Source organism: Cyanistes caeruleus, chromosome 6 (assembly GCF_971803275.1).
Source record: "Cyanistes caeruleus chromosome 6, bCyaCae1.hap1.1, whole genome shotgun sequence".
Lineage (NCBI taxonomy): Eukaryota > Metazoa > Chordata > Aves > Passeriformes > Paridae > Cyanistes > Cyanistes caeruleus.
Genome location: NC_141706.1, coordinates 30,538,128 through 30,564,282, shown reverse-complemented (window position 1 = coordinate 30,564,282; position 26,155 = coordinate 30,538,128). Strand labels below are relative to the sequence as shown.

The 26,155-nt window shown below is 37.4% G+C and overlaps 1 protein-coding gene across 15 annotated transcripts in view; it reads right to left on the bottom strand.

Annotated features, from left to right (window-relative positions):
- PHF21A (PHD finger protein 21A) overlaps positions 1–26,155 on the bottom strand; it is a 126,479-nt gene that overhangs the window by 64,229 nt on the left and 36,095 nt on the right. For all 15 annotated transcript variants that reach the window (XM_086892798.1, XM_086892805.1, XM_086892795.1 and 12 more), the window contains 2 exons: positions 22,615–22,647; positions 20,429–20,494 (listed from right to left, as the gene is read on the bottom strand). In XM_086892798.1, coding sequence (XP_086748924.1) covers positions 20,429–20,494; positions 22,615–22,647 — 99 coding nt within the window. The remainder of the gene's footprint in view (positions 1–20,428; positions 20,495–22,614; positions 22,648–26,155) is intronic.

The window sequence follows — 26,155 nt, the reverse complement described above, 5'->3', positions numbered from 1 at the left end:
AGTCAGCAGTTTTTTGTTCCAGGTGGAATATGAATATTTATATCTAAAAGCGATGATGCCAGAAGCAAACATTCCAAACAGGATTACTGATGTGAGCATTTCACTTCAGCATCCTGAAGGACATCCCTCTAATAATTTTCCTAGCCCTCAGAACTATAAATTGCAGATTAGATGGCTATGTGTGAGAAAAACAATGAAAAATTAATCTCTCTTAGAACCATAAAATGTGCATTTAATGACTTATATCAGGCCATTTAATAATTGAATTTGCAGTAAATCAAGGGAACTGGGCAAGTTTGAGTTTTGTTGCTAACAGCTTTAAACACGTTTCTACCTTTGCCATACATTAACAAAGCTTTCTTGCTGGGCACTGAGGTTCAGGACAGCATAAACTTACCAATATGGCACTGACTGAAATCTGTTTCAAACCTGAGATCAATTGCTCAAGGATTGATTGATTCTGACAACTTTTAATGCATTATAATTGAAGACAAGACAACATTACATCCTACCCAAATCTCCACCAAAAAAATTTACATCAAGACATTATTTCTACCTAGGTTATGCCTTCTTTAAATTCAGCAGAAAGTAAAACTAGTTTGCTAGTCTTTTATGCCTTCTTTGAACTATCACCCTGTTGCAAGAAGCTTCAACCAGGTTGCAATTCCCCCAGTTTCATACCAATGCACGTTTGTTTGCAAAGTATGTGCTGTTAAAATGTTGCATCTGATAATGTTTAAATTTACAATTAGCTAAGAATTATTTTTAACTGCTTTTGTTGGGAGAGGAGCAGGGGTCCTGCAGAAGCCCTCTCTTTCTTCCCTTCCTTAAATTCACTATTTAAGTAATTCACTTGCATAAACATTGCTGCCTAGGGAAAAGGCTCTTATTTTCTTGCACACATTTTCCCTTGGAAGACCAGAATATTTTTGAAAGTTTTTCCACATATGGTTTTCCACCTATAAAGAATTTTAAAAAATATATAATCTTTAAAAAGATGTGATTTTATAAATTAGAAAACATAGCATTTATACATAGCTATATGCATAGCTATATGGACAGCAATGTGTTTCCATGTCCATGCCCATGTGTGTAGTATCAGATCACTTATATTCAATAGTAATGTAGCTCTTTGCATACTCGAGGTAGTTTGTAAACAGAAATTAACGTAGCTTCAGCTACTTAGTCACTTGAAATACTCTGAGCCATGTTTAATTGATCAGGGATCTGGCACAAGGCTTTTGTAAGTACATCCAGTGAATGACAGGAAAGTAGGAATTAGAATTCAGAGCAGTTCCTAACTTCCAGACTATGATGTTTTTTTTACCTACTCACTGAACAGAACGTGGTGCAAATGTGTTCTGTGAAGAGAGAATATGGTGAAATAGTAAGGGGAAAATACAGATGGTAGACATCTTTTTCTCCTCCTCTTTTTTGTTTTAAACTTCATAATGAGAATGACCAAAACTGTAGCTCCCCCTTCCCCCCCACCTTCCTTTCATGAGTACCCTCATTTCCTTCCTCCTTCCAAGCAACTGAAAATCATCCTCTGAGCAGCTGGGGTGCTTTAGGGTGAACAACACAGATCAGCATATCATAAGTGTAATTAAATTTTAAACCAGGCTTTTAGGGGGCATTAGTTAAACAGAAAGCCCTTTGTATATTTATCACTTCAACAGCACCAGAAATCAAACTTTCAAATTTGCTTATGCCTGGTCTGAAGGTTTGCCACATTACAGAGCACCCATGTGCCCTTTCTGCACAGCCACAGCATGCCAACATGCCCTTTTTCACAGCATGTAGGGGAATACATCCTGCCTCTTTTTTACTAAAACTCTCTTGACTCCTTCTCAGTCAACTGTGCAAAATGTGGAAGCATTCGCAGATGGGATGAACACGCATGTAAGTTAGAGGAAAACACTGCAGATCTTATGTTATTTATTGTGCATCCTTAAATACAGACTGACAGCTGCCAGGTCACAGTTAAGCAAAATTCACATTTGAATCCACATTTCCAGTGAGCAGCCTAGTCAAGAATTAAATTATGTCACATAACATGTATATGTATAGAAGGAAATAGGACTCAGAATAAATGTTTACATGCAAGGGCCAACCCTGCTAGAGCAAGACAGTCCCAACAGATAATGTCACCCACAGGAACCAAAACAATCAGCAGCCACAGCTGGCCCAGCATGAATGTGCAGGTAGTGCACTATCAACACAGCAGAGACCAAAAGGAAAGGTTTGCTGGAAATCTGAAACAAGGCTAAAACTCACACTTCAAGCTGGACAGAAGGGCTTTGATTTCCACACCACCACATCCCTGAAGGTGAGCTAAGCACTTTGCATATTAATGCTGCAGTTCGCTAGTATGACTGGCATGCAGATTCAAGCTGAGGCGAGCAGGGATACTCTTGCTATATCCCAGTTACTGTCTTCTCGCAGGTAACAAAGTACCTACTATTTGCTGATAGGATTTCAGGCCCTAGCACAGATTGCTTTTGTGTTTTATACAGTAAATGGTTATGTCCTTCCCAGTTTTAGAACTTCCCTACCCTTCCAGATACAAAATGGAAAGAAATTACACAATACACACAATACAACAACTACAATGTTATTCACAAGTGGTCCATTAAAATATGAGTCAAAAAAAATACTGTCCAGTATTTAATGGAGACTCTGCTGCAACAGCTAAGGTGAGTTTCAAAGCATGACAAATTCAGTGAAAGTTTGGTGTGTGCATATGTATAGAAGTTTGTATAGAAATAGGACTGAAAACTTCTGAGATCTGGGTTAATTCTGCAATGAAAGTACACACCAAAAGAATGATTTTATTTCATTCATTAAACTTCATTAAACACAAGCAGCATTCCTACTGTTTCTACTGATTTCCCAGAGTTTGCATCTTTTCTTCTAGGATGGCATACATCTGTATTTTAAGGGCATAAGTCAGTCCTTTAACAGGTACTTGTATGAGATCATGTAGTTACTAGAGAGTTTTCAAATGCTTGAAATACTGAAGAACATTTCTAGGTTATTGAAGTTTTCATCTATTATTGTTTGTTCCTAAAGTAACGGCTTAAAAACTGACTGGTTATTACATACAGTGGTAAGCTGTGCCTTTCTGTAGTTACCTATTTTACCCGAAATCCCCAATTTCTGCAAACTTTACTAGCATTCAGTGTGACGGATTATGAAGCCACATGCTACCCCATCATCTTTCACTGTGTTACTTGGAGACTCTCTCTCCTTCTGTATAGCCTGCACAAGACTGTGTGTTCTGCAGTCAATTCACACATCTCACTGAACAGCGAGAGCACATATCTAGGCCCACAGCAGGGGGGTTAATTAACTGTGTAAGGGACAGAGCTGGCTCTGGAGTTATCTTTTACATGTATACAGAGAATAAACTGAGCTGACACTCAGGGGGAAATGCAGTAAGCTTTGCACTCCTCACGTTCTCATAAAACTACACTAATTTAAAAAAATAAATACAAGTTTAGCAGCAGCTCTAGATCATACCTGAGTAAGAAGAATCCCATCTGAAACACTGACAATGGAACACTCAGTTTAAGACTCTTTTCAGACTGGAATAAGACCTTGCAGATGGACAAATGAAAACATTTATCTCCTTGTCACAGCACCTGTTTAGATCTACTGCATTTAATAAAGGTTGGATGCACAGGAGAGAGGCATTGGTTGCTTACTTTCACACTAAGCTAGCAGACAATACAGTAACAAAAAATATTTGCACACAGCACCCTTCCTTTTGGTGCTAGTGCCAGCAGAGCTACAGCAATGTTAATGCCCTGAAAAAGTTTTAGAAAAAAAAACAACAGTGTTTTTAAAACACCTTCCTAAAGCACTGCAATGGACACAGCTGTCCATCCCAGGAAAATAAATTGTCAAATATACAAGTGAACATATTAAGACTGATGGCACATGCACTGACATCAGACAGGGATACTAAGTAAAACAAACGGAAAAACAACTTATACTTCCATTCAAATAAAGCAAGCCCAGTCAATCAATCCTTTTGGGAGACTGGCATCACTCTGTATTCATGAAGTACGTACGTGCTTTGAGCTGGGGGTTGTACTAGATGACCTCTGTAGCTCCCTTTGTACCTACAGATTTCAACTTACCACATCAAAACACCAATTTTGGTATCAGCCCAAAATGAACATTAGAAATATAAAACTTGCATTATATGCTCTTGAGTATACCCCAAGCCCGAACTTCTCCATCTTTTTCACTTTTCTGTCTCATAACAATCTTATTTCTTAGAGGCATAACTCACTTCCAAGAAGCATCCTACAGGAGTTTGTGTCTCCAGAGTCAAACTATGTGCTCTATTAACAGTGCACTTTGAGGAGGGTGAAACAGAACAAATATAAGCCTGGGTCAAAGGATGTAACAAAGCATGCCCCCACATAGTGAGCATCTCTGAGATGATCTAATTTGCGATATCTAGACTGTCTGACAATGGGAAGAACATTTTCTTCAAGTTTCTTTTTTCATTGTAGTGGTTGTGGTAGCTTGGTAGGGTAGAAAGGAATTTTTGGAGTGTTTTTAAGCACCATTATGTTAGTCTTTGTCATTTACAAATGACTTCTGGTTTGTCCAGGAACATCCTGACTGCATCAGCATGAAGCATGTTTAAAGTTTCACAGATGTCTTTCTTTCTTACCCACACCCTGCTATCATTTAAAGCAATTATGATGTGAAACTTGCAGGGAGCAGAGGAGCAGAAAATTCAGAAGCTGCCCTGCTTGGAAAAAGTAGAAGGCCTCTTCTAAGTGCCTGCCCTGAAAGGTAAATTTTAATTAAATCAGAATGCCTATATTCTCATGCTTTAGCATTATTTGAGTATCTTGAGCATTTTTTTAATAATCAAGGGAGAAATATCCTAAGAATAACTGTACCATATTAATCTAAAATGATGCTCTACACAACATTGGACTGAAGTTACCATCTAGAACTCTTGATTCTAGAAGTTATTTTGGTAAGCCATAATTCTAGCTTTCTGTTAGACACAGCTACACTTTGAAACATGAGTGCAGAGAAATTGTCTTCCTCAGTAGCTCAATCACTACTTAAATTTAAAGTCTAAAAGAAAAATCAAAGCCATCTCTGCTGTGGTAGTTTGACCATGGCTGGACACAGGTACCCACCAAAGCTGCTCTGTCAATCCCCTTGTCAGCTGAACAGGGGAGAGAGAAAATATAAAGAAAGTGTCATGGGTCAAGCAAAGGACAGGGAGAGATCACTCACCAATTACTGTCATGGGTAAAATTGACTCAACTTAAAGAAATTAAATTTAATTTACTACCAATGAAATCAGAGAAGGATAATGAAAAGCAAAATCAAATCTTAAAAACACTGTCCTCCTACCCCTTCCTCCTTCTCAGACTTAATTCTATTCCTGATTCTCTGTCTCCTTCTGCCTTGAGGAGCAGGGAGATGGGAATGGGGGTTATGGTCAGTCCATCACATGTAGTTTTTGCTGCTGCTTCCACAAGGGGAGGACTCCTTCCCCTGCTCCAGTGTGGGGTCCCTTCCACAGAAGACTGTTTCACAAATTTCTCCTTCCTACGGTGCATCACAAACTGCTCAGAGTAGGTCCCTTGCATGGGGTACAATCCTACAGGAATGCACTGCTCCAGCATAGATTCCCTGTGAGGTTACAAGTCCTGACAGCAAATCTGCTCCAGCACAGGCTCCCTTCTCCACAGGTACAAAGGTCCTGCCTGTGTGCAAGGCTTCTCGGGGTCCAGCAAGGGCTTCCCACAGGGTCACAGCCTTCTTTCAGGCCTCTGCTTGCTCTGATGTGGGCTTCTCCACAGGTAGATCCCTGCTCCACTGGATGCCTCCGTGGTCTGCACCAAGAACTTCAATGGAATTCTTGCTCCAACACCTGGGGCATCTTCTGCCCCTCCTTCTTCACTGACTTTGGAGTCCATAGATCTATTTCTCTCACACATTCAGCCAATGGCAGTCCATCTTGGAGCTGCCTGGAATTGTTTTATTGGATGAAGGGGAAACCTCCAGTAAATGCTCAGAGAAACCACCCCTGTAGCCTCCCTGCTACCAAAACCTTGCCATGCAAAACCAATACAACCCAGATGTCCCAAACAAATAGCTTTACTGTTATTTAAGCTGAATGAATGCTGAAGAACTTAAAAGGAAAAAAACTCCCTTGTTTCTATTCCAATTCACACATGAAAAACAACCCAACAATTTTTATCCAAGCTCAGAGTACAGGACAAATTCTCACTGTAGCTATGGCTGTGTAAGACCACTGAAAAGAAAAGAACTGCTAAAAACTCACATCCTCCTAGGCAGAATTTACCAGCTTCCTCCTTTTTTATAACTGGGCAGCAGAAGTGAGGATAGGCACAGTGGATCACCATTTAGGTCTGATTTTCTGTTGTCCATTAATTGTTTTATTCAAAGCCAGAAATTAAGCAATAAACAAGGATTTTGACTGTGTAAGATTTCAGACACCTCATTGCTTCCTGCTTGGACCTACTACAAATGATCTATATAAACCCTCAGGATTTGCAACATAAGCTCTCAAGCAGAACTTAAAAATTCTGTCTCCGACTAATTCAGTTTGAAATTTGCTTAACAAAAATCATAATGCTGTAAGAAATCAGGTTGCTCTCTGCTGTCAGCTTCCAAAAAGTCTTAGTTGTTCTTTGTATATACAACTCAAGTTACAGGAATTCAGTTCTTCAAAGAAGACTCAAGAACTACTTTAGATATCTTTTTGTGCTTCATCTTCATACTTAAACTGTTAGGTAATACTGAAAATAGTATCAATTGTGACAAACAAAACACAAAACTTCAACAGAAATTTTCCATATACATTTATAACAATCTCCATCCTCTATACTTCAGTTCCAGTCATTTGGGTGCACTGCTATTGTTGTGCCTGATTCATGCATAGGGCTACTGTGTGGATCATCTATTTCAGTGGGAAAAGCAAGAGAGACACAGCCTACCTTCCCTTCTGCCATTTAAGATCTGCAGGTATATTTACTGGATCTGCATCCCTGAAAAAGGGAGACTACCGAGCCACAGACTGGGTTTAAAGCTGTGATTACACAGCTGTTCGGTCCAGAATAAATACAGCTGTCAAATGAAAATGATTCCACCCTTTGTTTCAGTCCTTCCTTTCTGCTACTTCTCTTATGCCAAAGGCTGCGTTCATTAAGCTGCACACAGGCCAAGTGAGCAAAAGGGATCAAGCTGAAAAACTGGCACATGTCAGAGATAGTCTTTGGCGTAACTCTTTGACTCCAGTCACAGCACAGCAACACGAGCACTAGTTCCAGCACAAGGGAGGGGCTGAAGTCAGCAGCTAGACCAGGCAGGAGGACAGGTCACATCTTTCATGGCAGCTGTCCAATTTGAAGCATAATCAAAGTGACCATATAATCACAACCTACAAAATTGTAAGGTATGAGATACTAACTCAGTTTTGTCTCTGAAATACAGTGAATTAGATGCCTTGGAAGCACAGTGCTGGAACCACTGACTCCAGAGGAAGACAACATAAAGAAGTGCAATCTGACTTTCCTCATTTCTGCACAGTGCTTCAGTAACTCCACATAATGACACTACAAAGTGTTATCATCAGCCCAACCACAGGATGTTCTTAGGTATTTCTCAGCAACCTGCTTACAGTCTTTCAAGGACCATTAGGAAAAGACAAAAAAAATAGCGATTTTTAAAAAGCAAGCTTGGGGGGTATTTTCTGTATAAGTCAAGCATTAATTTAAAAAAGTAGGTACTTCTCTAGTCTGAGATACCCAAGGCCTGATACAAAAATAGAAAGTGCAAAAGCTTCTTAAAGAAACATTTATGTTCCATAATGGGCAACACAGACAGAGAATAACTCTTTCTATACCTTGTATACCACATATCAATTAAATGAGTTATGGAAATGCACTCAGCTCTACAAAATAAAATATTTCAAAACAGTCTGCATTTTTTAGGGCAGGCAAGGTAACAGAATGCACTGCGGGGAAAAAAGATACATTTAAGGATACTTTCTTAGTACTTTGTTTTCTAGAGAACTTAACTGGACTCTTTACCAAAATAGTTTATATACGAAAGTTAAATTACCTAAAGCCTTATAGTAAGCCATTTTTATTTCTTATCATACTACCTTTGCTACCCATCATCTTCACATCTTTCCCAGCACACTGAAAGCACAGGCCTTCTTTGGGGTCATTTCCCAGTTGCAAAACCACCACAGCATACAACAGTGCAAACAGGATACGGCACAAGCTGCATAGTCCTTTCAGCTGATGCATCCCTCCCTCTCTCCAAAGACTCTCCTCTTTGCTGACTTCCATAAATAGTAAAAGGGCTGCAAAAAGGTCTTCATCTTCAGTGAAAAGGAATAGTACAGGCAGGGACAATGTAAACACGTGGCACAGTTGGGCAGCTTCCCTTAAAAGCAGGTATGAAAGCAGAAATGGACACTGGGAAAGACCAAGCAAATAGAAACTAGATGGGCAAACAGAATGGCAACTGCTCTGAAGAGCTGAGAGTGCACTTGGGTATAACTGCTCTTACAATCCAAACCCAAGCACCAGAGGCAAAACTTTGTCTTCTGGTATCAATCAGCACCTTATGTCATGACTTTTTTCAATAATGGAGAGGAGGCTACAGTCAGGATACAAATGCTGCCCACCAAACACCAGTAAGGCAGACAAAGACCACGTGAGAACAGGCCAAGCTCCTACAAAAGCTTCAACTCAAAGTACACATACCCCAATACCCAAACCTATTGATAAGAAAAAAGATCCAGTGGCAACACTACGCTTAGTGAAAACTTTCTCCTCAAAGCTAGCTGCTAATGGTCCTGCTTTCCTCACTTTTGGTTCAGACACACTCCTACCTCTGTTCTGGCCCAAGCTAATTAGATTCATCTCTCAGCCTGACACAGCAGCAGCTACTAAGTCTTAGTTTACAGTTTACTAAGTGAGCCCAGGATTATTATAGCACCCAGCATTTCTGCATGGCCTAGAATGAAATTTAACTTTGTTAGAAAATTTAACTTTATAGAAATTTATACAATTAATTTTCAAAATATTAGGTGGGGAGGGAGGAGTCAAGGGATCTGTTTGCAGAGATTTATTGGCTATCCCAACCTGTTCAAGAGAGCATGGACATTCTATCCTGTGGGTTGTGGGTAAAACGTAATGAAAATGCCCAAACAAACAAGAAAATACCACCATCACATGCATCGAAGCGGGGTAGATCTTTAATCAACAACTGATTTCTCCTTTCATATAGAAGTTTATGAGACACAGTGTAATCAGTAAGTCAAACCCTGCCTTTTTAAGGAAGGGACTTAAACTAAAAAGATCTTAGACCATTTAATATGGGTTCATACATGTAACTAAACACAGAAAAACCTCTAGGACCGTAAGCGCTAAGATGAACTTTTTGTCTCAGCATTTTCTAGTCCTAATCAGCATTTTGCAAGAGCAGATCATTAATATTTTAAAGACAAATAAAGGATGTAATGAAATTTTGGAGACATCTGACCCACTAAAATATTTTTGAAAGCTAAGGCTCAAAATGACTGTATGTGTGTCAGTTAAGTGGGTCTCCTGCTAACTCAGGAGAGGTCAGAAGGGAAGCTAACTATCTGCTAAATGCCGTCATACACATGGTGTTTAAAATACACTATTCTAAACAGAGAAATCTAAAAGCTAGCAAAACAGACACCATTCAAGATAACTAAGTGAATTATGAAGGTGAAGAATATTCCATCATCTGCAAAGCTTCAAATGATCAGCAATTTTCATTCAAGAAACCTTTGAATAACTTGGAACCCACAAAGATTATTCTCAGAAGTACATCAATTTTAGTTCCATGTAGCTAAAACCAAATGATGTAAACCCACTATGAAATGATGGAATAAAGTGTTTACATCACTTAATACAGTAAAAGGAGATAAGCAGGATAAAGAAAGAGGAAAGGGCAAAACCTGTTTATTTACCCTTTACTTTCTAAAAAGTGCTACCTAAATTACTTCATATGCACCATGCAGCAATGCCAGTGCTTTCAGAGCAGACCTGACTATTGTAGGGGATGTACAAATCTATCAAATACAAATTCTTGTTCTAAAGGAATTTAGTTTAAAAGTGGCACTTCCATCCAAAACTAAAAGGCAGAATAAAAGAAATGCAGAATTTCAAATTGGAAACTTTGGTCTAGAGCGTGAGGATTGGAACCGTGTCTTGCTATTCAAATATAAACCCAAGCATATCATACATGGACTTAAATCTACCACTGCCACATTGCAGTCCAAGGTGATTTTACCATAAACAGCGACACTATATTAATGTCTCATACAGTGTTACACCTCTGCTGCAGGGTCTTCCTACATAAAACTTTGATTATTACCTGCAGTCTTAAAAGAAAAAGGAAGGTTTAGGGATACAGAACTTGATATATTTTTATACTACCATAATGCACCTTTCTACAGCAAATGATATAAATAATGCATTTGGCATTTACTACAAAGACACAACAAAACCATCAGCTGTGTTGTTACCTGGTTTACTCAGGAAAATGTATTGTAGAGCATCAGTAAGGTACACCCAAGGTAGTACAGCTGTTTCCAAAAATGTTTGGCTACTTATTTCCTTTCTTCTAAGTACTCTGATTTTATAACTAATATTACACATAGCAATTTTGGGGTTCACAATAAAAACAAAAAGCCTGTTCGCAGATCCATCTAGCTGGCAAGCTAGTTTGCCCAACAGACCATTTTGCTTGTCTGCTGTTGGTGAGACCACTTGACTTCCTTCAGCACCCAGAGACATTTGCATTCTAAGTGTCAATTTCTGTGGGTTCTTGAAGTTTTCTCTCTATAGCTCTCCATGTAAGTGGGATTTAAAGGCCTTCTGATTGCTAGTCTAAGAAGAAGACTAGATGAAAAGCTGAAGAATAAAAATGGCATCATATCAGTGCTTACTGAATTCTAGCCATAGGATTTATTAGATTTTAAAATCTGAAGTGACACTCACTGAGGGCCTGACCTGATGCTCCTGTTAGCAGGAGACACACATAGCTCTAAACAAAAGGTTGTAGAGAATACTCAAGAACACAAATTGATCTGCAAATCCATAATTCCCACATTTCATAACTAAAAGCCCTCTCCAAAAGATCTTTCCACTACCAGATCAAAACTGAATTTATAGTATCTGCATTTCTCATTTAACTAAACTGTATTTTGCTCAAAAATTAAGACCTTTGCAGAAATATCATTCTTGATTTTTGAAACTGTCAGAAACAAAGCTGTGTAACTACTTGAATGCATTTAATTTGAGAGAAATTACTGGGTCTCTCATCAATTCTCTGCAACTGCTATAAATTCCAAATCTATTTTGTGATAGTAAGTCTCAGTGAATATTTGAAGGTAATTAATATACTAACATACTAATAAACTAAGGATCCAAGTTTCAAACAGAACAGTACCTTTAGGCTACAAAACTTTAACTGCCCAGCAGACAAATATTCAGAGCTTCGTGTACTAGGATGCTATAAACTGCTTTCTCCAAATTATTTACTTGGAGAATGGGATACATCTGTTTCTTGAGATATATGACAAAATTTAGAATGCGTTGGAGAACCCAAGAGCCTAATTTTGTCTAAGTTGATTGCTGAAGCATTTATTACTAGACCAAAGGTGTGTGTGGAGCTTTTGATGCTAGAAAGCTGCTGACAATCATGCACTTCCAGAGCACTCTAGGCTGGCCACAACTCTAAAGAACCAACCGCTGCTCTGAAAAACTGCCATACTAGACTGAAAATGAAGCAATTTATAAAGAGAGTGAATGGATATGGAGCAAGACTCCACAGGCTTAAATGCTGCCAAGTATTCAAATTTTCAGAAGTCTAAAATAAAAGGATAGTCACTTGCTGTTCTGCAGAACATCAGGCAGCTCTAAAGCATATATCTCAAAAATTCATATCACGTATTATAGTTCCGATGTAATTTTTTTGTTTTCAAAGGAAAAATAAAATAAACAAGTTCTGCCTTCTACAAACAGTACAATCACTGAGGTTTTTCTCATTGAGTAAGGAGAAAACCGGCTCATTTCTCTTTGCTACACAGGGCAGTCTGGGTTCAACTCTTTAACACACTAATGGCCATTTACTATTGACACATTGCCAACATTTTACTGAGGAAACTTTGAGGAAGAAAAGGCAGGGGGGGAAAAACAGTAATTATAACTTCTTAACTGTTTCTAACTTACCTCACCTAACTCTGGAGGGAGGGACAAAGAAGATATGCTCATCAGAACTCAAGGGCTTTCTCCCTACTAGCTTTTAAAAGTCTACCGTAAGAAGACATTTAAATTAAAAAGAGACAGAATAGAACAAGAGTTCTTTTCCATAGAACACATCAGATAAACTCTGTAGGGAAACTGAGTAGTGAACTGAAGCCTAATCTTCCTCGTAGTTTTTTATAGTCAGTAGAGTGAGAGTTGCCTTCACAAAACCAACACAGAATGGTTAAAACTTAGGTTCCCTTGAATTGCCTCCTGGTGGTGTCTCCACCACTCTATTGATCCCCCACATTTGGACTTCATTTCAGCAAAATTTCCATCAAATTCTGCAGTCACCATAGTCTAAATCAACCTGTCACATTACTGTTAGTGGGGAAAATTGAAGAAGACCCCTTGCACTTCACTACCAGTTTTGACAGACTTCGGACAAAGGAAGAGATAAAGAGAAGCTCAAAGAATAATGGACCTACTTAAAACAAAAACAAAACCACATCAAGAAAACTTACATTTTGTGTGGCCACCACCTATCTTCCCTGACACTATGTCAAATGTCTCTGCTATCTTGCAATCTAACAGCAGGGGAAAAGTCACTCTAAAGAGATTATACACTTTCTGGAGTTTCTGAAGGACAGAACAAGTACTTGAAAAGTTAGCACAGAAGTGAACAGAATACTGAAAGTGACTCTATATAATGACCAGAAATAGGTGAATTCACATTGACTTGGCCCATATTTGAAGAAAATAAAACATTCTGAATTTCATGAACAGAAAATGTGTACCAGATTATCACTTCAGTGAACATCAAGGTTTTCTAAGGATGAAGACTGCATTCTCTGCCTCCAACAGTGCCAATATAGAAAAGAAAGCACAGACTTCATCAAACTCTGTGAAGAGCATTTTAACCTTTTAATACTTCAGGTTTGTTCACCCTTTAAGCCCTTCAAGAATATCACAGTCTCCACAATAAAATGAGGAATAAAAATCCGTAGTGAGAATAATAAGGACAGACAACATTTAGTTAGAAAAGTGAAACCCCAAAAAATCTTTATAGAAAGTTTGGCCCACTCACACTTCCCTAATATGCCATCTCTCTAAATCACTTCCAGAAAGGTATATTTCCTCTTTATTTGTCCATCACAAAGGACATTTAGTCCACCTGTAAAAGCCATTACAGTTAACAGAAAACAATTCCAAACTAGCATTATAGAAGCAATGCAACGTTATCACATTCATCTCAGTCTTTTTCAAACCTATTCACCAAAAGTTGAACTGAGTGGTTCCTCAATGCGTTATGAGGGTGTAACACATGACCCATAAGCAGGAAAACAGCACCTAATACTGTCTACCCAACTCAGTCTTGTTCTTGGTGTAGTACCAACAAAGAAGATAATATTTAGTAATAAAAGTATTTTAGCCCATGGCTGTACTACAGTCAGTAACTCACAGCACAAACAACATCACATTTCAGGAAGTGGCTTATTATCGAATCAAGTACCAGGCAGCAGAAAGCAAACAGCAGAGACAAGCTTTTGCCTGTATTCTAAACATTGGACACACTGTCTTTCTCTCTTCTCCTTTCCAAAACTCAACACACTTCAGAAAAGCTGGGGAGCAAATAATTCTGATAGCAACCAAAGATCCATAAGGCTCTGAAAAGCAGATCTCTGGATTTGATTCCTTTTCTAACTTGTAATAAATCAAAATACTGTTTCTGTGGCTGTGAGGTTGTTCCACTGAGGCATGCAGAACAGAGCAGAATGAACTACTTTAATCTGTTTTAACTTATAAAAATTCATTAGTAGATTTAATCCCTTTTCCCAGCATCCAACTAAGAGGCATTTAAGGGTGCTATACAAAACAGCCTAAATCCCAGTCATCATCATCTAATGCTTCGCTTGTCTTCCCTTCAAGTATAAAAGGGAAAAGGGAATAGTAGGCCTTGAAATAACCACTGATGTGTGAGGTTATCTGGCAAGTCAAAACATGCAGGAGCATCTAATAACCAACTCTCTCCATCAGTAGGGGATTTTCAAGGAAATACTGTCATTTAATTGCCCATTTTCTATCTACAATGTTGATTTTCAAGCAAAGCAGGCTATTTTGGAGCTATGCCCTGGCTTATATGAAGATGAAAGATGTATCCAAATAGGTTCAATTAAAAAAGTTCTCCAGCTGCCTCCAAATCTGGCTTAAATACAACACGAACTCAAAAATTAAAAGTTGATCTGGAAAATCAGTGCTGAGGGAAGAGTAGCAGGGCGGAGGTGTGGCAAGTTTTTCTTCTGTTTAATGACATCACAAAATGGTCACTTACATTTCCTAAATTGAGTTACTCCAATGTTAATTTTTGCATATGTAATATACATTAAGTTCACAAACCAACAGTGAGAAGTCTAGGTGGAGTTCCATTAAGAGAAGAATGGGAAATCCAAGTTTACATGCCAGTATGGGTTTAATCATGATTTAAGCTTTATAAAAGGTCTGAGACAGCTTAGCAATATTTCAGTCATATACAAATGATCATAACGTCAGTTTTTCAAGAGAATTTGGGGCAAAGGAGGCAGCAGGGAGAGATGCATCCACTCTGCCTATCTACAATCATCTGTGCAACATCCAAAATTTGCTTCAGACAGTATATCTTGAGAATATGGAAAATGATAACTTAATGAGAAGCCATTATATTCACATTTTCACACAATATTTGGATGCAAATTAAATAAATACCAAGGATAAAAATAGCAAGCTTATGCAGATTTTTCAAATATTCACCTCTAAACAGGTGCTGTTCACACCGATCAGAGGGTTCAAAAGGATCTGACAATTCACTGAGGCAGTTAACTTACTTTTCCTTGTGTCCAGATAGACCAGTATCTTTTTGACAGGAAAAAATTACTGACTACTTCAAACCATCTAAGAAAGATTCTACAAACAGGTTTTTCTCATGTATTTTACAACTGCTTTATAAACAGTTGGCATAAATGGATGCATGCAGTTACATGCAAATTAGCATATCTTTATCATTCAAGCCATTTACTTAAAAAAGATCAGTGTTTAGTAATATGTACAGTTCCAGATAAACAACTGGAACTGAAATTAAGTATCACCTGCCTCAAGCTATTAGAAACAAAATGTTCATGTGGCATATTTGCAGGCTTGATCCATTACTGACGGAATAACTGGCATTTTAATATGCCCTCGATAAATTGTGGAGAAAGGAGGTATCACAAACTCCAGACAAAACTGGCAGGAGTAAGCAGTGACTTTATTATTTATTTCCAGATTTCTAGTCCTAAGTTCTGATGGTGTTCATCAGGTATATCTACAACACACAGGCATACCTTGCCTACCTTCTTATGCACAAGCATGAAGTGCTCTTTCCTAGCAGTTAACTGTACCCGGTTTCCCTCCTGCTCTCTAGCTTTCTTGAGCTTACGTTCCTCTCACCAAAATACTGCTGCTTCTCTTTACAGAATATGATGGAACATGTTTCAGGTACAATTTGCTGATAATGTGCACAAAAAGCCTGCATAAAAATTCACCTTCACTATGATTGACATCTGTTCAAGAAGAACAGTCTCATAGGATGAATTTATGCACATTACCAATCTTTTCATTACTAAGTTATGGTACCTGTAATAAATATAGCAACAGTAATGCTTAAAAGCTATTCCTGACAATTTCTGGAAACTTAAATAACAAGTTTCCTTTGTCAATCTAATTCTCATGTTTACTTTTATTCAACTATACAAAACTACGGTTAAATTACTCTGCCATTTTTTATATCTATCCCAAATCCCCTTTCTAATTACTTGCTATTTAGTGGCAAGGTTAAAAGGACTCTCACCCTGAACATACAGGACTTAGAATAACCTCATATATCTCAATGTGCTCTAAACTCTAAATCTAAGCAAAATTCACTAGATTTGCCTATTCATAATACTAAACTTGTTTTTATGGTGTGCATTTTTTCTAATTATATTCCACAGTTTCAACTGCTCTTCACAATAAAGAATGTTAGAAGTTTTTCCCCCTATGAAAAAATCAAACCACAGGTATCTTCAAATAGCATATATTTGCTGGCAACTATTTTTGATTACTTTTTCCTGCATATATACAGTTCTTCAGAAATCAAAATAACAAAGGGATTCACTTTATTATTTCCATGTGAAGAGGAAATACATTAGAATAAAAGTCTAGTTTTTACAACACTACTCAAAGATTCAATGAATTTCACTGCAACTACAGAAAGAGACATTTCCATTTTATTTACAAATATAAGGGAAAGAACTATGTGATTTCTTTTGTATGTGCTTATCATCATCATCATCATCCTTTTATCACCGAGTCAAAAGACTATTTCTGTAAGCTTTCTTTCACATTTAAGACAGAATATTGCTCTAACTTTTCCAGGAGTTTGTGATAAGGACACATCCTCTTTCTCTGACACAATATTGCTAAAAAAACCCACATTCTTTTTCTGCCCAGATGACCTCTTTCTTGTCTTTGAAATAAAGCACTATTACAATACATACTCAATCATGATATATCTGTAAGATAATCTGTAAGTTTGTTTTGGTTTTTTTTTAATTAACTATGGGGAATAAGAGGCAGAAGTAAAGGTACAACTTCAAGATTACATCCCTCCCTCCTTTATGCTAGCCCTTCTCTACCCTCAGCTTTCACCAGTGTCACTGGTAACAATTTCCACCCCACCTCCCCAAATCAATTAAAAAAAAAGTATACACTAATAAACTTCCTCATGGAAAAATTAAAAAAATACAGTTTTTGTATTGTAAAGAGTGTATTTAACCCAGACAAAAGCTGAGTAGTGTGAAGTAATTGTGGGTAAAATTTCTACAAATCAGAATACCAAGAGAAGACACTATAGTAGAATAAAAAGCGCTAAGACTGTGACTTTCTTCCAAAGATGTGAAAACACAGAAAAAAACAGTGCTCCAAAGTAACAGAATTAATTCACATTTACAACCTAACCATAGATTTGGCAATTACAACTGCTCTGAAAATGTTACTCTTGACTTCTTTTTGTTGAAGAGGGGTGTGGGGAAAGTAAGCGGAAACCATTTTTAAACCAATGCGTTCAGAGTTTCCAGACTGCAGCTGTCACATTTATAGCTGAGGAGCAAGACTATTAAACTGCATTCCCCTTATAGCCCATAGATTAGAAAAGAAGTAAGCATAGTTTAGAACTCTGTGAAAGTAATACAAAGAGACTAGCAGAAGAGAAATCTGTTAGTCTGAAGAATTCGAGCTTACTGCCTTTCAAATGCAAGTTATCTTCGAGTAACTTTTTGCAGTTTTCCTTTCAAGTGTTAGCACACTCAGTATACATTGCTCCATCGTCTCTCAGGTGTAACAAATCAAAGCCTTTCTTTTCACCTCTGACATTTTCAAAAAACTTATGAATACATGACATACCTTACGCTGTAAGAGTTCAACCCTGCAACAGCTAACAATTTTTTTAGGTTTAAGCCTACACACTGTACAGCCTACTTGCTTTCTTTTTGTCCTTTGCCAGATCTCCTCAATTTCACAAACTTCTGAACAGAAACTGTCATTATTAATTCTCAGCAAGACACCTAAGCCACTATGAATCACTGCAGCGACTGGCAGCAAGTGTTGGCACTACTCTCACAATGCTTCAGAAACAGAGGGAAGTCCTAAAGCAACTAAAAGCTTTCAGCTAAACCTACCGCTGACTGGGTTCTTGCACAAGTCTTCATCCAACTTCATTAAATAAGAGAGCAAAGAAAAAGCATTCATTAGGATGACATAACATTTCACAAGCCAGAAATATTTCATTACTCTGCCTCTCTAACATCAGCATCTCAGCTCCATGTCTCCAAGTAGGGACACCACACAGGCTGGAACTTAAGTTTCTCAAACTCCATTAAAAGCTTATCAAACAGTGATCATTATGAATCTTATAACTGTTTATAGTGGAGCTGGGCCCTCAGAGTTTATTCATTGGGTATCATCAGAACTACTTGGCTCTAAACAAGATTGCACATGTTGCACCCCTTCTTAACACAAGGACTGCACGATGTAAACCATTATATTTACTGTGCAAAATTGCATATTTCTCCATGCTGTGTGAAAATCAAATACTGATTTATATTCTACCCATAAAGCAGTTGATAATAATGATTTTTCCTGAAGAGAAGTGAGAGTGAAAACAGAAAAAAGGGCTTTGTTGTAGTCACCTCAGTCGAGGTGCTGTTCAACTTCATTGCTAAACCACAGATTTCTGTACAACAGATTCCTGCAAATAAAGAGGGAGTGAGCACTTCTCTGCACAGGGAAGTTGTAGCTCTTTTCCCAGAACATTCATTTACCATGATCATTGAATTTTAGCAGTCATACTACTTTAACAACATTATCATCTGGAACACTGGTAGCTTTGCAGTCCAGTGGTAGAGATAACAAAACATTTAAACTTCAACAATCGTAGAGAAGTTCACGGTTGTTCTGATAATCAAACCCACAAAAATACAAAGAAGCAAACTATGTGACTTCATATGGACTGTATTCACTGTGTGGTAGAAGTAAAATCAAAACTTTTTCAACATCTTTTGGAAACTTAACCCATGTTCATCCCATGAACAAGTGGGCTTTAGCACTTTGAATTCAATAGGAAAGATATAGCTCCATTACTAGTGATGCATAATTAAAAAAAAATGTTAGTATAGACTATTCTGCAGCATAACGTCAGAGAATTATAAATACAAGTTTAAAAGTTATGGTAGGATGTATTTGCTTTCTCACATTCCACTCAGTGTCTCACTGCCTGTCCATGCTCATCATGTGAACTGGTAGTCAATACAGCTTGCTTCATGGCATCAAGACAAGCTCATTTTGAAATTACCATGGGCATCCAGAGCTTACCAGAGAATCCTGAAACAGCTTGCTGTGAGACATAGCCACATGCAGAGGCTCATGCTGGTTTTAGAGAATAAATCATCTTCAAGAGAGGCATGCTATCACATCAGCGAAACCTCAGTTTTTGTTGAACTACTGTTCTCATTAAAAAATCATTTTCCTTATTATACTTACATGTTTCATCCTAGATTCATTGTTCCCCTATTAAAGCATACTATAATTTTTTCAGTAAACAAAATTTCTAGATAAATGTTAATCACTGTCTGGCCATTTTTGTAGGGATAGTAATGCTCAAAACAGACCACATGCAGCTAGTAACAGATGAATTGAGGTATCTAGTTGAGGTATCTAGTTGTGACACTCATGCATTTTACCAATGCTCTAAAATTTTTCCCTCTTCAAAGGTCTAATCTATTGATGTAATTTGGATCCATTATTGACATATTAAGCAATACAATTAAGGGATTGATTAAGTCAGTTAACTAGGGAGGGGATGGTGTGGTGTATGAGGGGCTTGTGCATGTGTTGCTCTTTTATGTTTTTAAAAACAAAAGTGAGAACAAGTTTTGGAGATATCTCAATATTACATATTTTTCTTCTTGTTATTCACAAGGCCCCTGCTCAAGTTCAACAATCTTTCTATTAAGCATTCAGTTGTAATTATTACTCATACTTTAGAGCTGTCAAACAGAATTCCTACCAAATGGGAAACATAAGACAATTGTGGTGTAATTTCTCATGGTAAAAGCATCCAACTAATTTTCAAATTGTCTATTAAATACTCATAACTGACATATATTTAGTTGGTCTTGACACTAAGAAAAATTCCAGCATACTCACCCATATACACAGTGTGGGCCTACTAAGTCAAAATCTAAACATTTGCCTAAACCAGAATGGTTGAGTTTAAAAGTTTCAAGATAATAATGAAAAAGTGACAAAATTTATTAATTTTTCCATAACCCTTAATATAAAATGTTAGTTTCAGCACAAGAAAAATTGCTATAGCTTCCACTGATTAAACTAGTTTCTTGTTTGATAGACTTACAATAACTCATCCTATCCTTTGTTGAGAAATACAATAAAAATCAAAAACGTCTGGTTGCCCACGCTTATTTTTGCACTTAAAGATTTAGCAGCTCTCTTGGAAGCTAGGAAAAGAGACATCTTTAGAATGCAGTGTTAAAAATACATCTCTGTTTCCCTACCTGTTTCTCACTCAGAGCTGTGATTTTGGCTTGAAGTTCATGAAGTTGTTTCTTCAAATCAGCGTTCTGATTAGAAAGAAAAAATATCTGTGAGAAAGATATTCCATTTGTTAACAAAGAGTAGTAGCAGGAAGGTGGGTTTTTTTGTTTTGTTGTTGCATAGTGTACTACAAATACAGCACCTCTGGATGTACAGCCAATAAAATTGAAATGGCTCAACAAAGCCTTATTTAAGTCACTGAGTACAACAATAATCAGAGGACCTTTCTAGCACTCAGAGAGATAGACCAGTTTGGAAAGAAGATTTCACAGAAACATCCATTAGTGCTTGTCACATTATAAAGCATATTTGTACATTTCATCAAGTTTACAAAATAAACAACAAAAGTTTGTTAATATGCAATAGAACAGTATTATGCTGCATATAACAGTACGCTATGGTATGTTATCTAAAACATTCTCACCTATGCTACTTATGCAAAGATATTTACACTTAACTGTGTAGAGTATCAAGCATATCTATTAAATCTTAATTGACACAGGTATCAATTGAAGGCAAACATACATAAGTCCTTATTCCCATGTATGCTTATGCCTTAGATTGTGTTAAAGATAATTACATTTGCCTTGACACATCATTCATATAAGCACTTGGCTTACAGTAGCACTTTTCTAAGTTTCAGATTTTAAAGCCATAAGCAAACTAGAAAGATGCAGACAGAAAACAATTTTTACCAGGACTTTTTCTTTTCTACTGAAATTAAAAAAAAAGATTAAAGAAACATCTGTCCTTAGTTAAAAACCTGAGAAGCTCTGCAGAAATGTGACAGGGAATCAAGTTTTCCTTAATTTTTCTCCTTTCCCACTTTTTTTGTTCTCATTTATGTTGCAAAGTTTTTATACTAGATTATGCAGGTTTAGTCTGCTAAGCAGAAATAAAAAAACATAAAACTAATATCATCACAGGTATTTCATGCACACTCCCTATTTTTATATTCCTCCAATTTTGAAATGCATTTTGATCTCAGCTTGCAGATAGTCTCTGATTCCAGCAAAACCAGATATTGACCAGTCCTCCTCCCTTCTTCTAGATTCTACTTAATAATCTGGGATAAAAGTGCTTTAAGAACATTGGAAAAGGGACCAGATTTTACTTTTCCTGACTCTAGGAACTCTGCATGGCTGATTGCAGCATGATCTCACTTTCAGCAAACATGAACTGAAAGTGAACTGCTCTGCAGACTAATTGTTAGCAGACCTGACCAGCGAATAAGAGCAGCAGATCTTACCCAAATCCCATCAGAATAAGAACGTTCAAAAAAACCAGATTTTCCAATACACCCTACTTAACCCTCCCTGTCAGAGGTTTAACTACCTGAGTGTTATTAAAAGCTGTCTTCTCGCTTTACTGAGCTTAGAAAAAAATGTACATTCAGAAAATTACAGGATATTTACCATTGTGTGGGGATGGAAACTCTTAACAGCAAGCCTCAAGTGAGCGGCCTTTATCCCTCTACTCAACATTTCAGACTGGTTTGAGAGCTCCAAAGAACTCCCCATCCAGCATCCAGGAGTGTTTAACTGCTGTACAAGAAAACCCAGGGACCTTACACAGGCACTGGAAGAGGGATGACTTCTGCTGTCTATGCAGGGGGAGTCCAGTTATCCAACATCAGTAACTCTGAAACTTCCCAAGGCCAAGTGTCCATTCCATGGACAATACAGGGCTGGTAAGACACCAAGACTGGCAATCTGAACACAACCTGAAGCTATACTGATTGGGCAAAATTTGTTGGACAGAATATTCTCTCTCTTCTTGTACTATGAACCTTCTGATACTCCAAAAAGGAAAAAAAGTTATTGCAAATAACAGCAAGTTTAAAAGAGAGCAGTTTCCAATAGAATCAGAAACTTACTGCTCACCTGAACTGCACTGTAGCCCAGAAAAGTCCCTTGATTTAAACTATTAAGAATTTATATGAGGAAAAAAACTCCATAACAGCAAGAATTTTGCTTTTCTTTTAAATAACCCAACAGTCATTGTTCAAAAACTTATGAAAAAGTTTTCTTCTAACACTGTGTTAGCAAGGAAAAAGGTGATCCAGAAATATCTAAAACCCTCAAGTTCCATGCACTGTTTCCTGCATTTTTAAGGGAAATGGTCCAACATAAAAATAAATAGTTACCTGTGGATCTTGCTTCATTTGGGCAACCAGTTTCTAGAAAGAAAAAAAATGCAACAATACAATGAAGATTTTCATTATCAATCTTGTTGAACAATTTAAAATTCAGTATTTTTTCAGAACCTTTGTAAAAGCAAAATATTTACTTTACAGCATTTCAAGAGCAAAGCCTGGAGTCCAGTATTATAACATTTTAAAACCCATTCTTATTAATACAGCAAAAGTACTGTATTAAGCCATCACTTGCTCCTCCTAAACAGCTCTTGAACAAGTGCTGCTTTTTAAGGACAATTTAAGCCAGCTGGGTAAGATAATCTAATAGCTGTATCTCTCTAGAACTGCTGCCCTCTTTGCTTGCAGTCACAAGAAACACAAACCACAGATAACCGCTGCAGGCACAAAAGCTGTTTGTATATTCAAGGGCAGAATGTTTCAAGTACTAAAGCTCTGCCTGTGTGTTGGCTTGGCTGGTACCAGATGGAAGACCCATGTTCGGAAGTATCTTTGCCACTTTTCTCCCTCAGAGAGAGATTGAGATCATTGTAGAAGAGATGCCCTCCACATCCAAAGAAAAACAGACAGATTGTTACCATTCACTATTCTTCCTCCCTCACTTCCTTCAGGCAGCTGCAGGAGAACACTGTCTATTGCTAAGCAAGAAAAAAGTTACCAAAGAAAATCAGAGCCCAGAATGAAGACACAATGTAAACCAAAAACTTCTACTATCATTTTTTGGTAAATTTGTAGAAATTTACATCTCTAATGTTTTCAAATATTATGTCTTAGGTTTACTAGCTACATTTACACACATTTCTTTCATTGACCTGCTTTAATTACTTTTTGAACCAGGAAAACATTCTAGATTCTGTGGCCATAAGTACCCAAGTTAAATTACAGGACTCTTATGTAAAAGGATGACCTCCTTTTTCTTTTGAATCTGTTTCCTTACAATGCAAGCATGAGGGACTAATACGATTACAGAAAACCAGAGCTGACTTGAGTCAAGAGGAGCTGGAACCTGGACTTGATGATCCTTACAGATCCCTTCCAACTTAAGACATTGTGTGATTGTATGGCTGCTTCTCTATTCAGCTCCTTCTTACATTTTTTCCACACCACATATTCCCCCATCAGTCCTCACTTCTTCAGACTTAAAGTCTCCTCATGCACGAATCATTCCATTGTTTTGTTCACTCTTGGCACTCTTCCATAATTCTCTAGTTTGTCTCTATCATCTGGAGACAAAGTTTAAAACTACGTGCAATGCTCAAGTACTCTGTACTGCAAAAACTCCTTCCACTGTGCCAAGAGCCAGTTCACAGCCTGCTATTGCAGATGTAAAACTGGCCCTGTTTTTCTGAAGTGCATCTCTTGGCATTTATCTACACTGAATATTATTGTTTCATCATGCTCCCATTCAGCATCACAGGAACACACTTAGCTTATTTTTCCTCGGCACTTCCTGCCACATTGGAGCTTGACAAGCAACAAATCTGTTAGTTTTTACATAAAGTGATCCTGCAGACACAGTCATAAGACAATACAGTCAGTACCGTAAACTCTTCATAAAATATTGCTAAATTTTTGGATCACACATTACAACGTCATGCAATCCTAAGGAAAAAAAATATTCTTCTTAAACATAAGCTAAACTTCAGTACTTTAAAAGCTATTGGTCTTTTTGTCATGAAATAGGAGAAGGACAAGGATGTTTTAGGTTCCTACTACACATCAGCTCAAGGAATCATCAATAAATCTCAACCCTTCTATAAGAATAGCTAAATATTAGTCCTTTAACACCTCTTGTGATCAAAACAATGAAGAGTAGAGTGCTTCAAGTTTAAGTCACTACAGTAGCAGAAAGAACTACTTAGACTTGATGCATCTCTTCTCAGGACAAGCAATATAGCTTTGACATGGAAGACATTTGAATATTTAAGTTGTACACTCATACAGAAGTGATCTGGTCAGGAGTCATTCATGGTGGATTCTCTAATCATAGAAAGTAGACAAAAGAAGTAGCTTTTTCTGAACAGCTAAACGCCTTTTCTGGGTTCTTATTGGTAGTTCCAGATACACTTTGCCAAAGCAGCAGTATGAAAGCTTCAGACAGCATTCTGGAAGTGAAACGGAAGAGGCAAAAGCCAAGGAGCTGTTCTACAAACAAAAGTACATCATGAGTATCACTTGTACAGCCATGTAACCAGTCACAGGCAACATGCTGTATCAGGGAGCTGGGAGGGTTTGGCTACAGAGCTGAGCTGAATTCCTTATGCTCATCACAAACACCTGTCCACCAATTCCAAAAGGACAACAAACCATGACTTGGTAAGTCATGTTGGCAAGATTTGTTAGAGAGTCCTCAGAAAAAGAAATACTAGAGAAGTAAAATATGACAAGAGACAATTCTTCATAAATCCTGAGTGAAAAGAAGGAACATACACGTTCTTGTTACAAAATTCAGAGCTATACAAGAAAGTTCAAGCATTTCATTTGAAGATTTTTTTTTTAGTGCCAAAACCTGCTTAATTTCTACCAGTGTGTGTGTGGACAAGCAATAACCACACAACCACAGTTCACAAAACCTTAACTGAAGCACACAACATTTTGCTGCAAGTGTTATTTTCCACTGTTAACATACACACTTTTTCTTAGCCTTAATTATAGAAATATACAGCATCTTGAATTTAAAAAGACAACCTTCTGATATAATGGCTTTTCTAGTTTCACCAACTAAAACCAAATCTAATTAAAGTTGATTTTTGTGCAGAGCTCCCTTTTAATGACAACTGGGCAAAGTTAAAACAAAGAAAGTCAAAAACCCAACCAATTTTAAGCTGTTGAGAAAAACATCTTTTTGGGCATTTTTCAATCTTTCATCCCTGTTCATCAGTCATGATACATTCATATGTCATTATGAACAGCTGCTAAAGATTATTCAAAATTCATAGGCTTAAAATTTTTGGTTCACTTGGGCATAAAGAAGAATGAAGATGCACACAAGAGGTAAATGCTGTCATGCAAACATGAGCATGATTAACATTTTGATTGCTTTACAGTAGTCAATACTTGAGAAAATTACTTACAGGCCTTAAAAATTTATATGTCTGCAGCAAAATGCCATGGGTAGTTTCTGAACTTCCTTACTTCCACAACAAAACTTCATTGAAGTTTTGAATACAAAGGCCTTGGAGTTACTGAGGAGACCAAAATACTATCTGTAGTTCTGGAAATCCCTCCTTAGCTTTTTCAGTTTTTCCTCCCTGGCTGGAAGTTGTATTTTGTTAAACCAGACATAGCTTGATTTTACTAATTCACCCATTCAAGTCCTTGCAATATGTGCATCATTGCAGCAAGTACTGAATAAGCCATCCAGATCACACTTTAGACAAGTCACCAAGTAATTTTGAAACATTTTCCAAATTTCATATGATGGACTACTCTGATCAGTATTATTTCTCATATATTTCTTATACCCATCATGTAACACTTTGATTTTCAGATATCTGAAGAGCATCAGAAATACTTGTAGAACAGTGTTTAG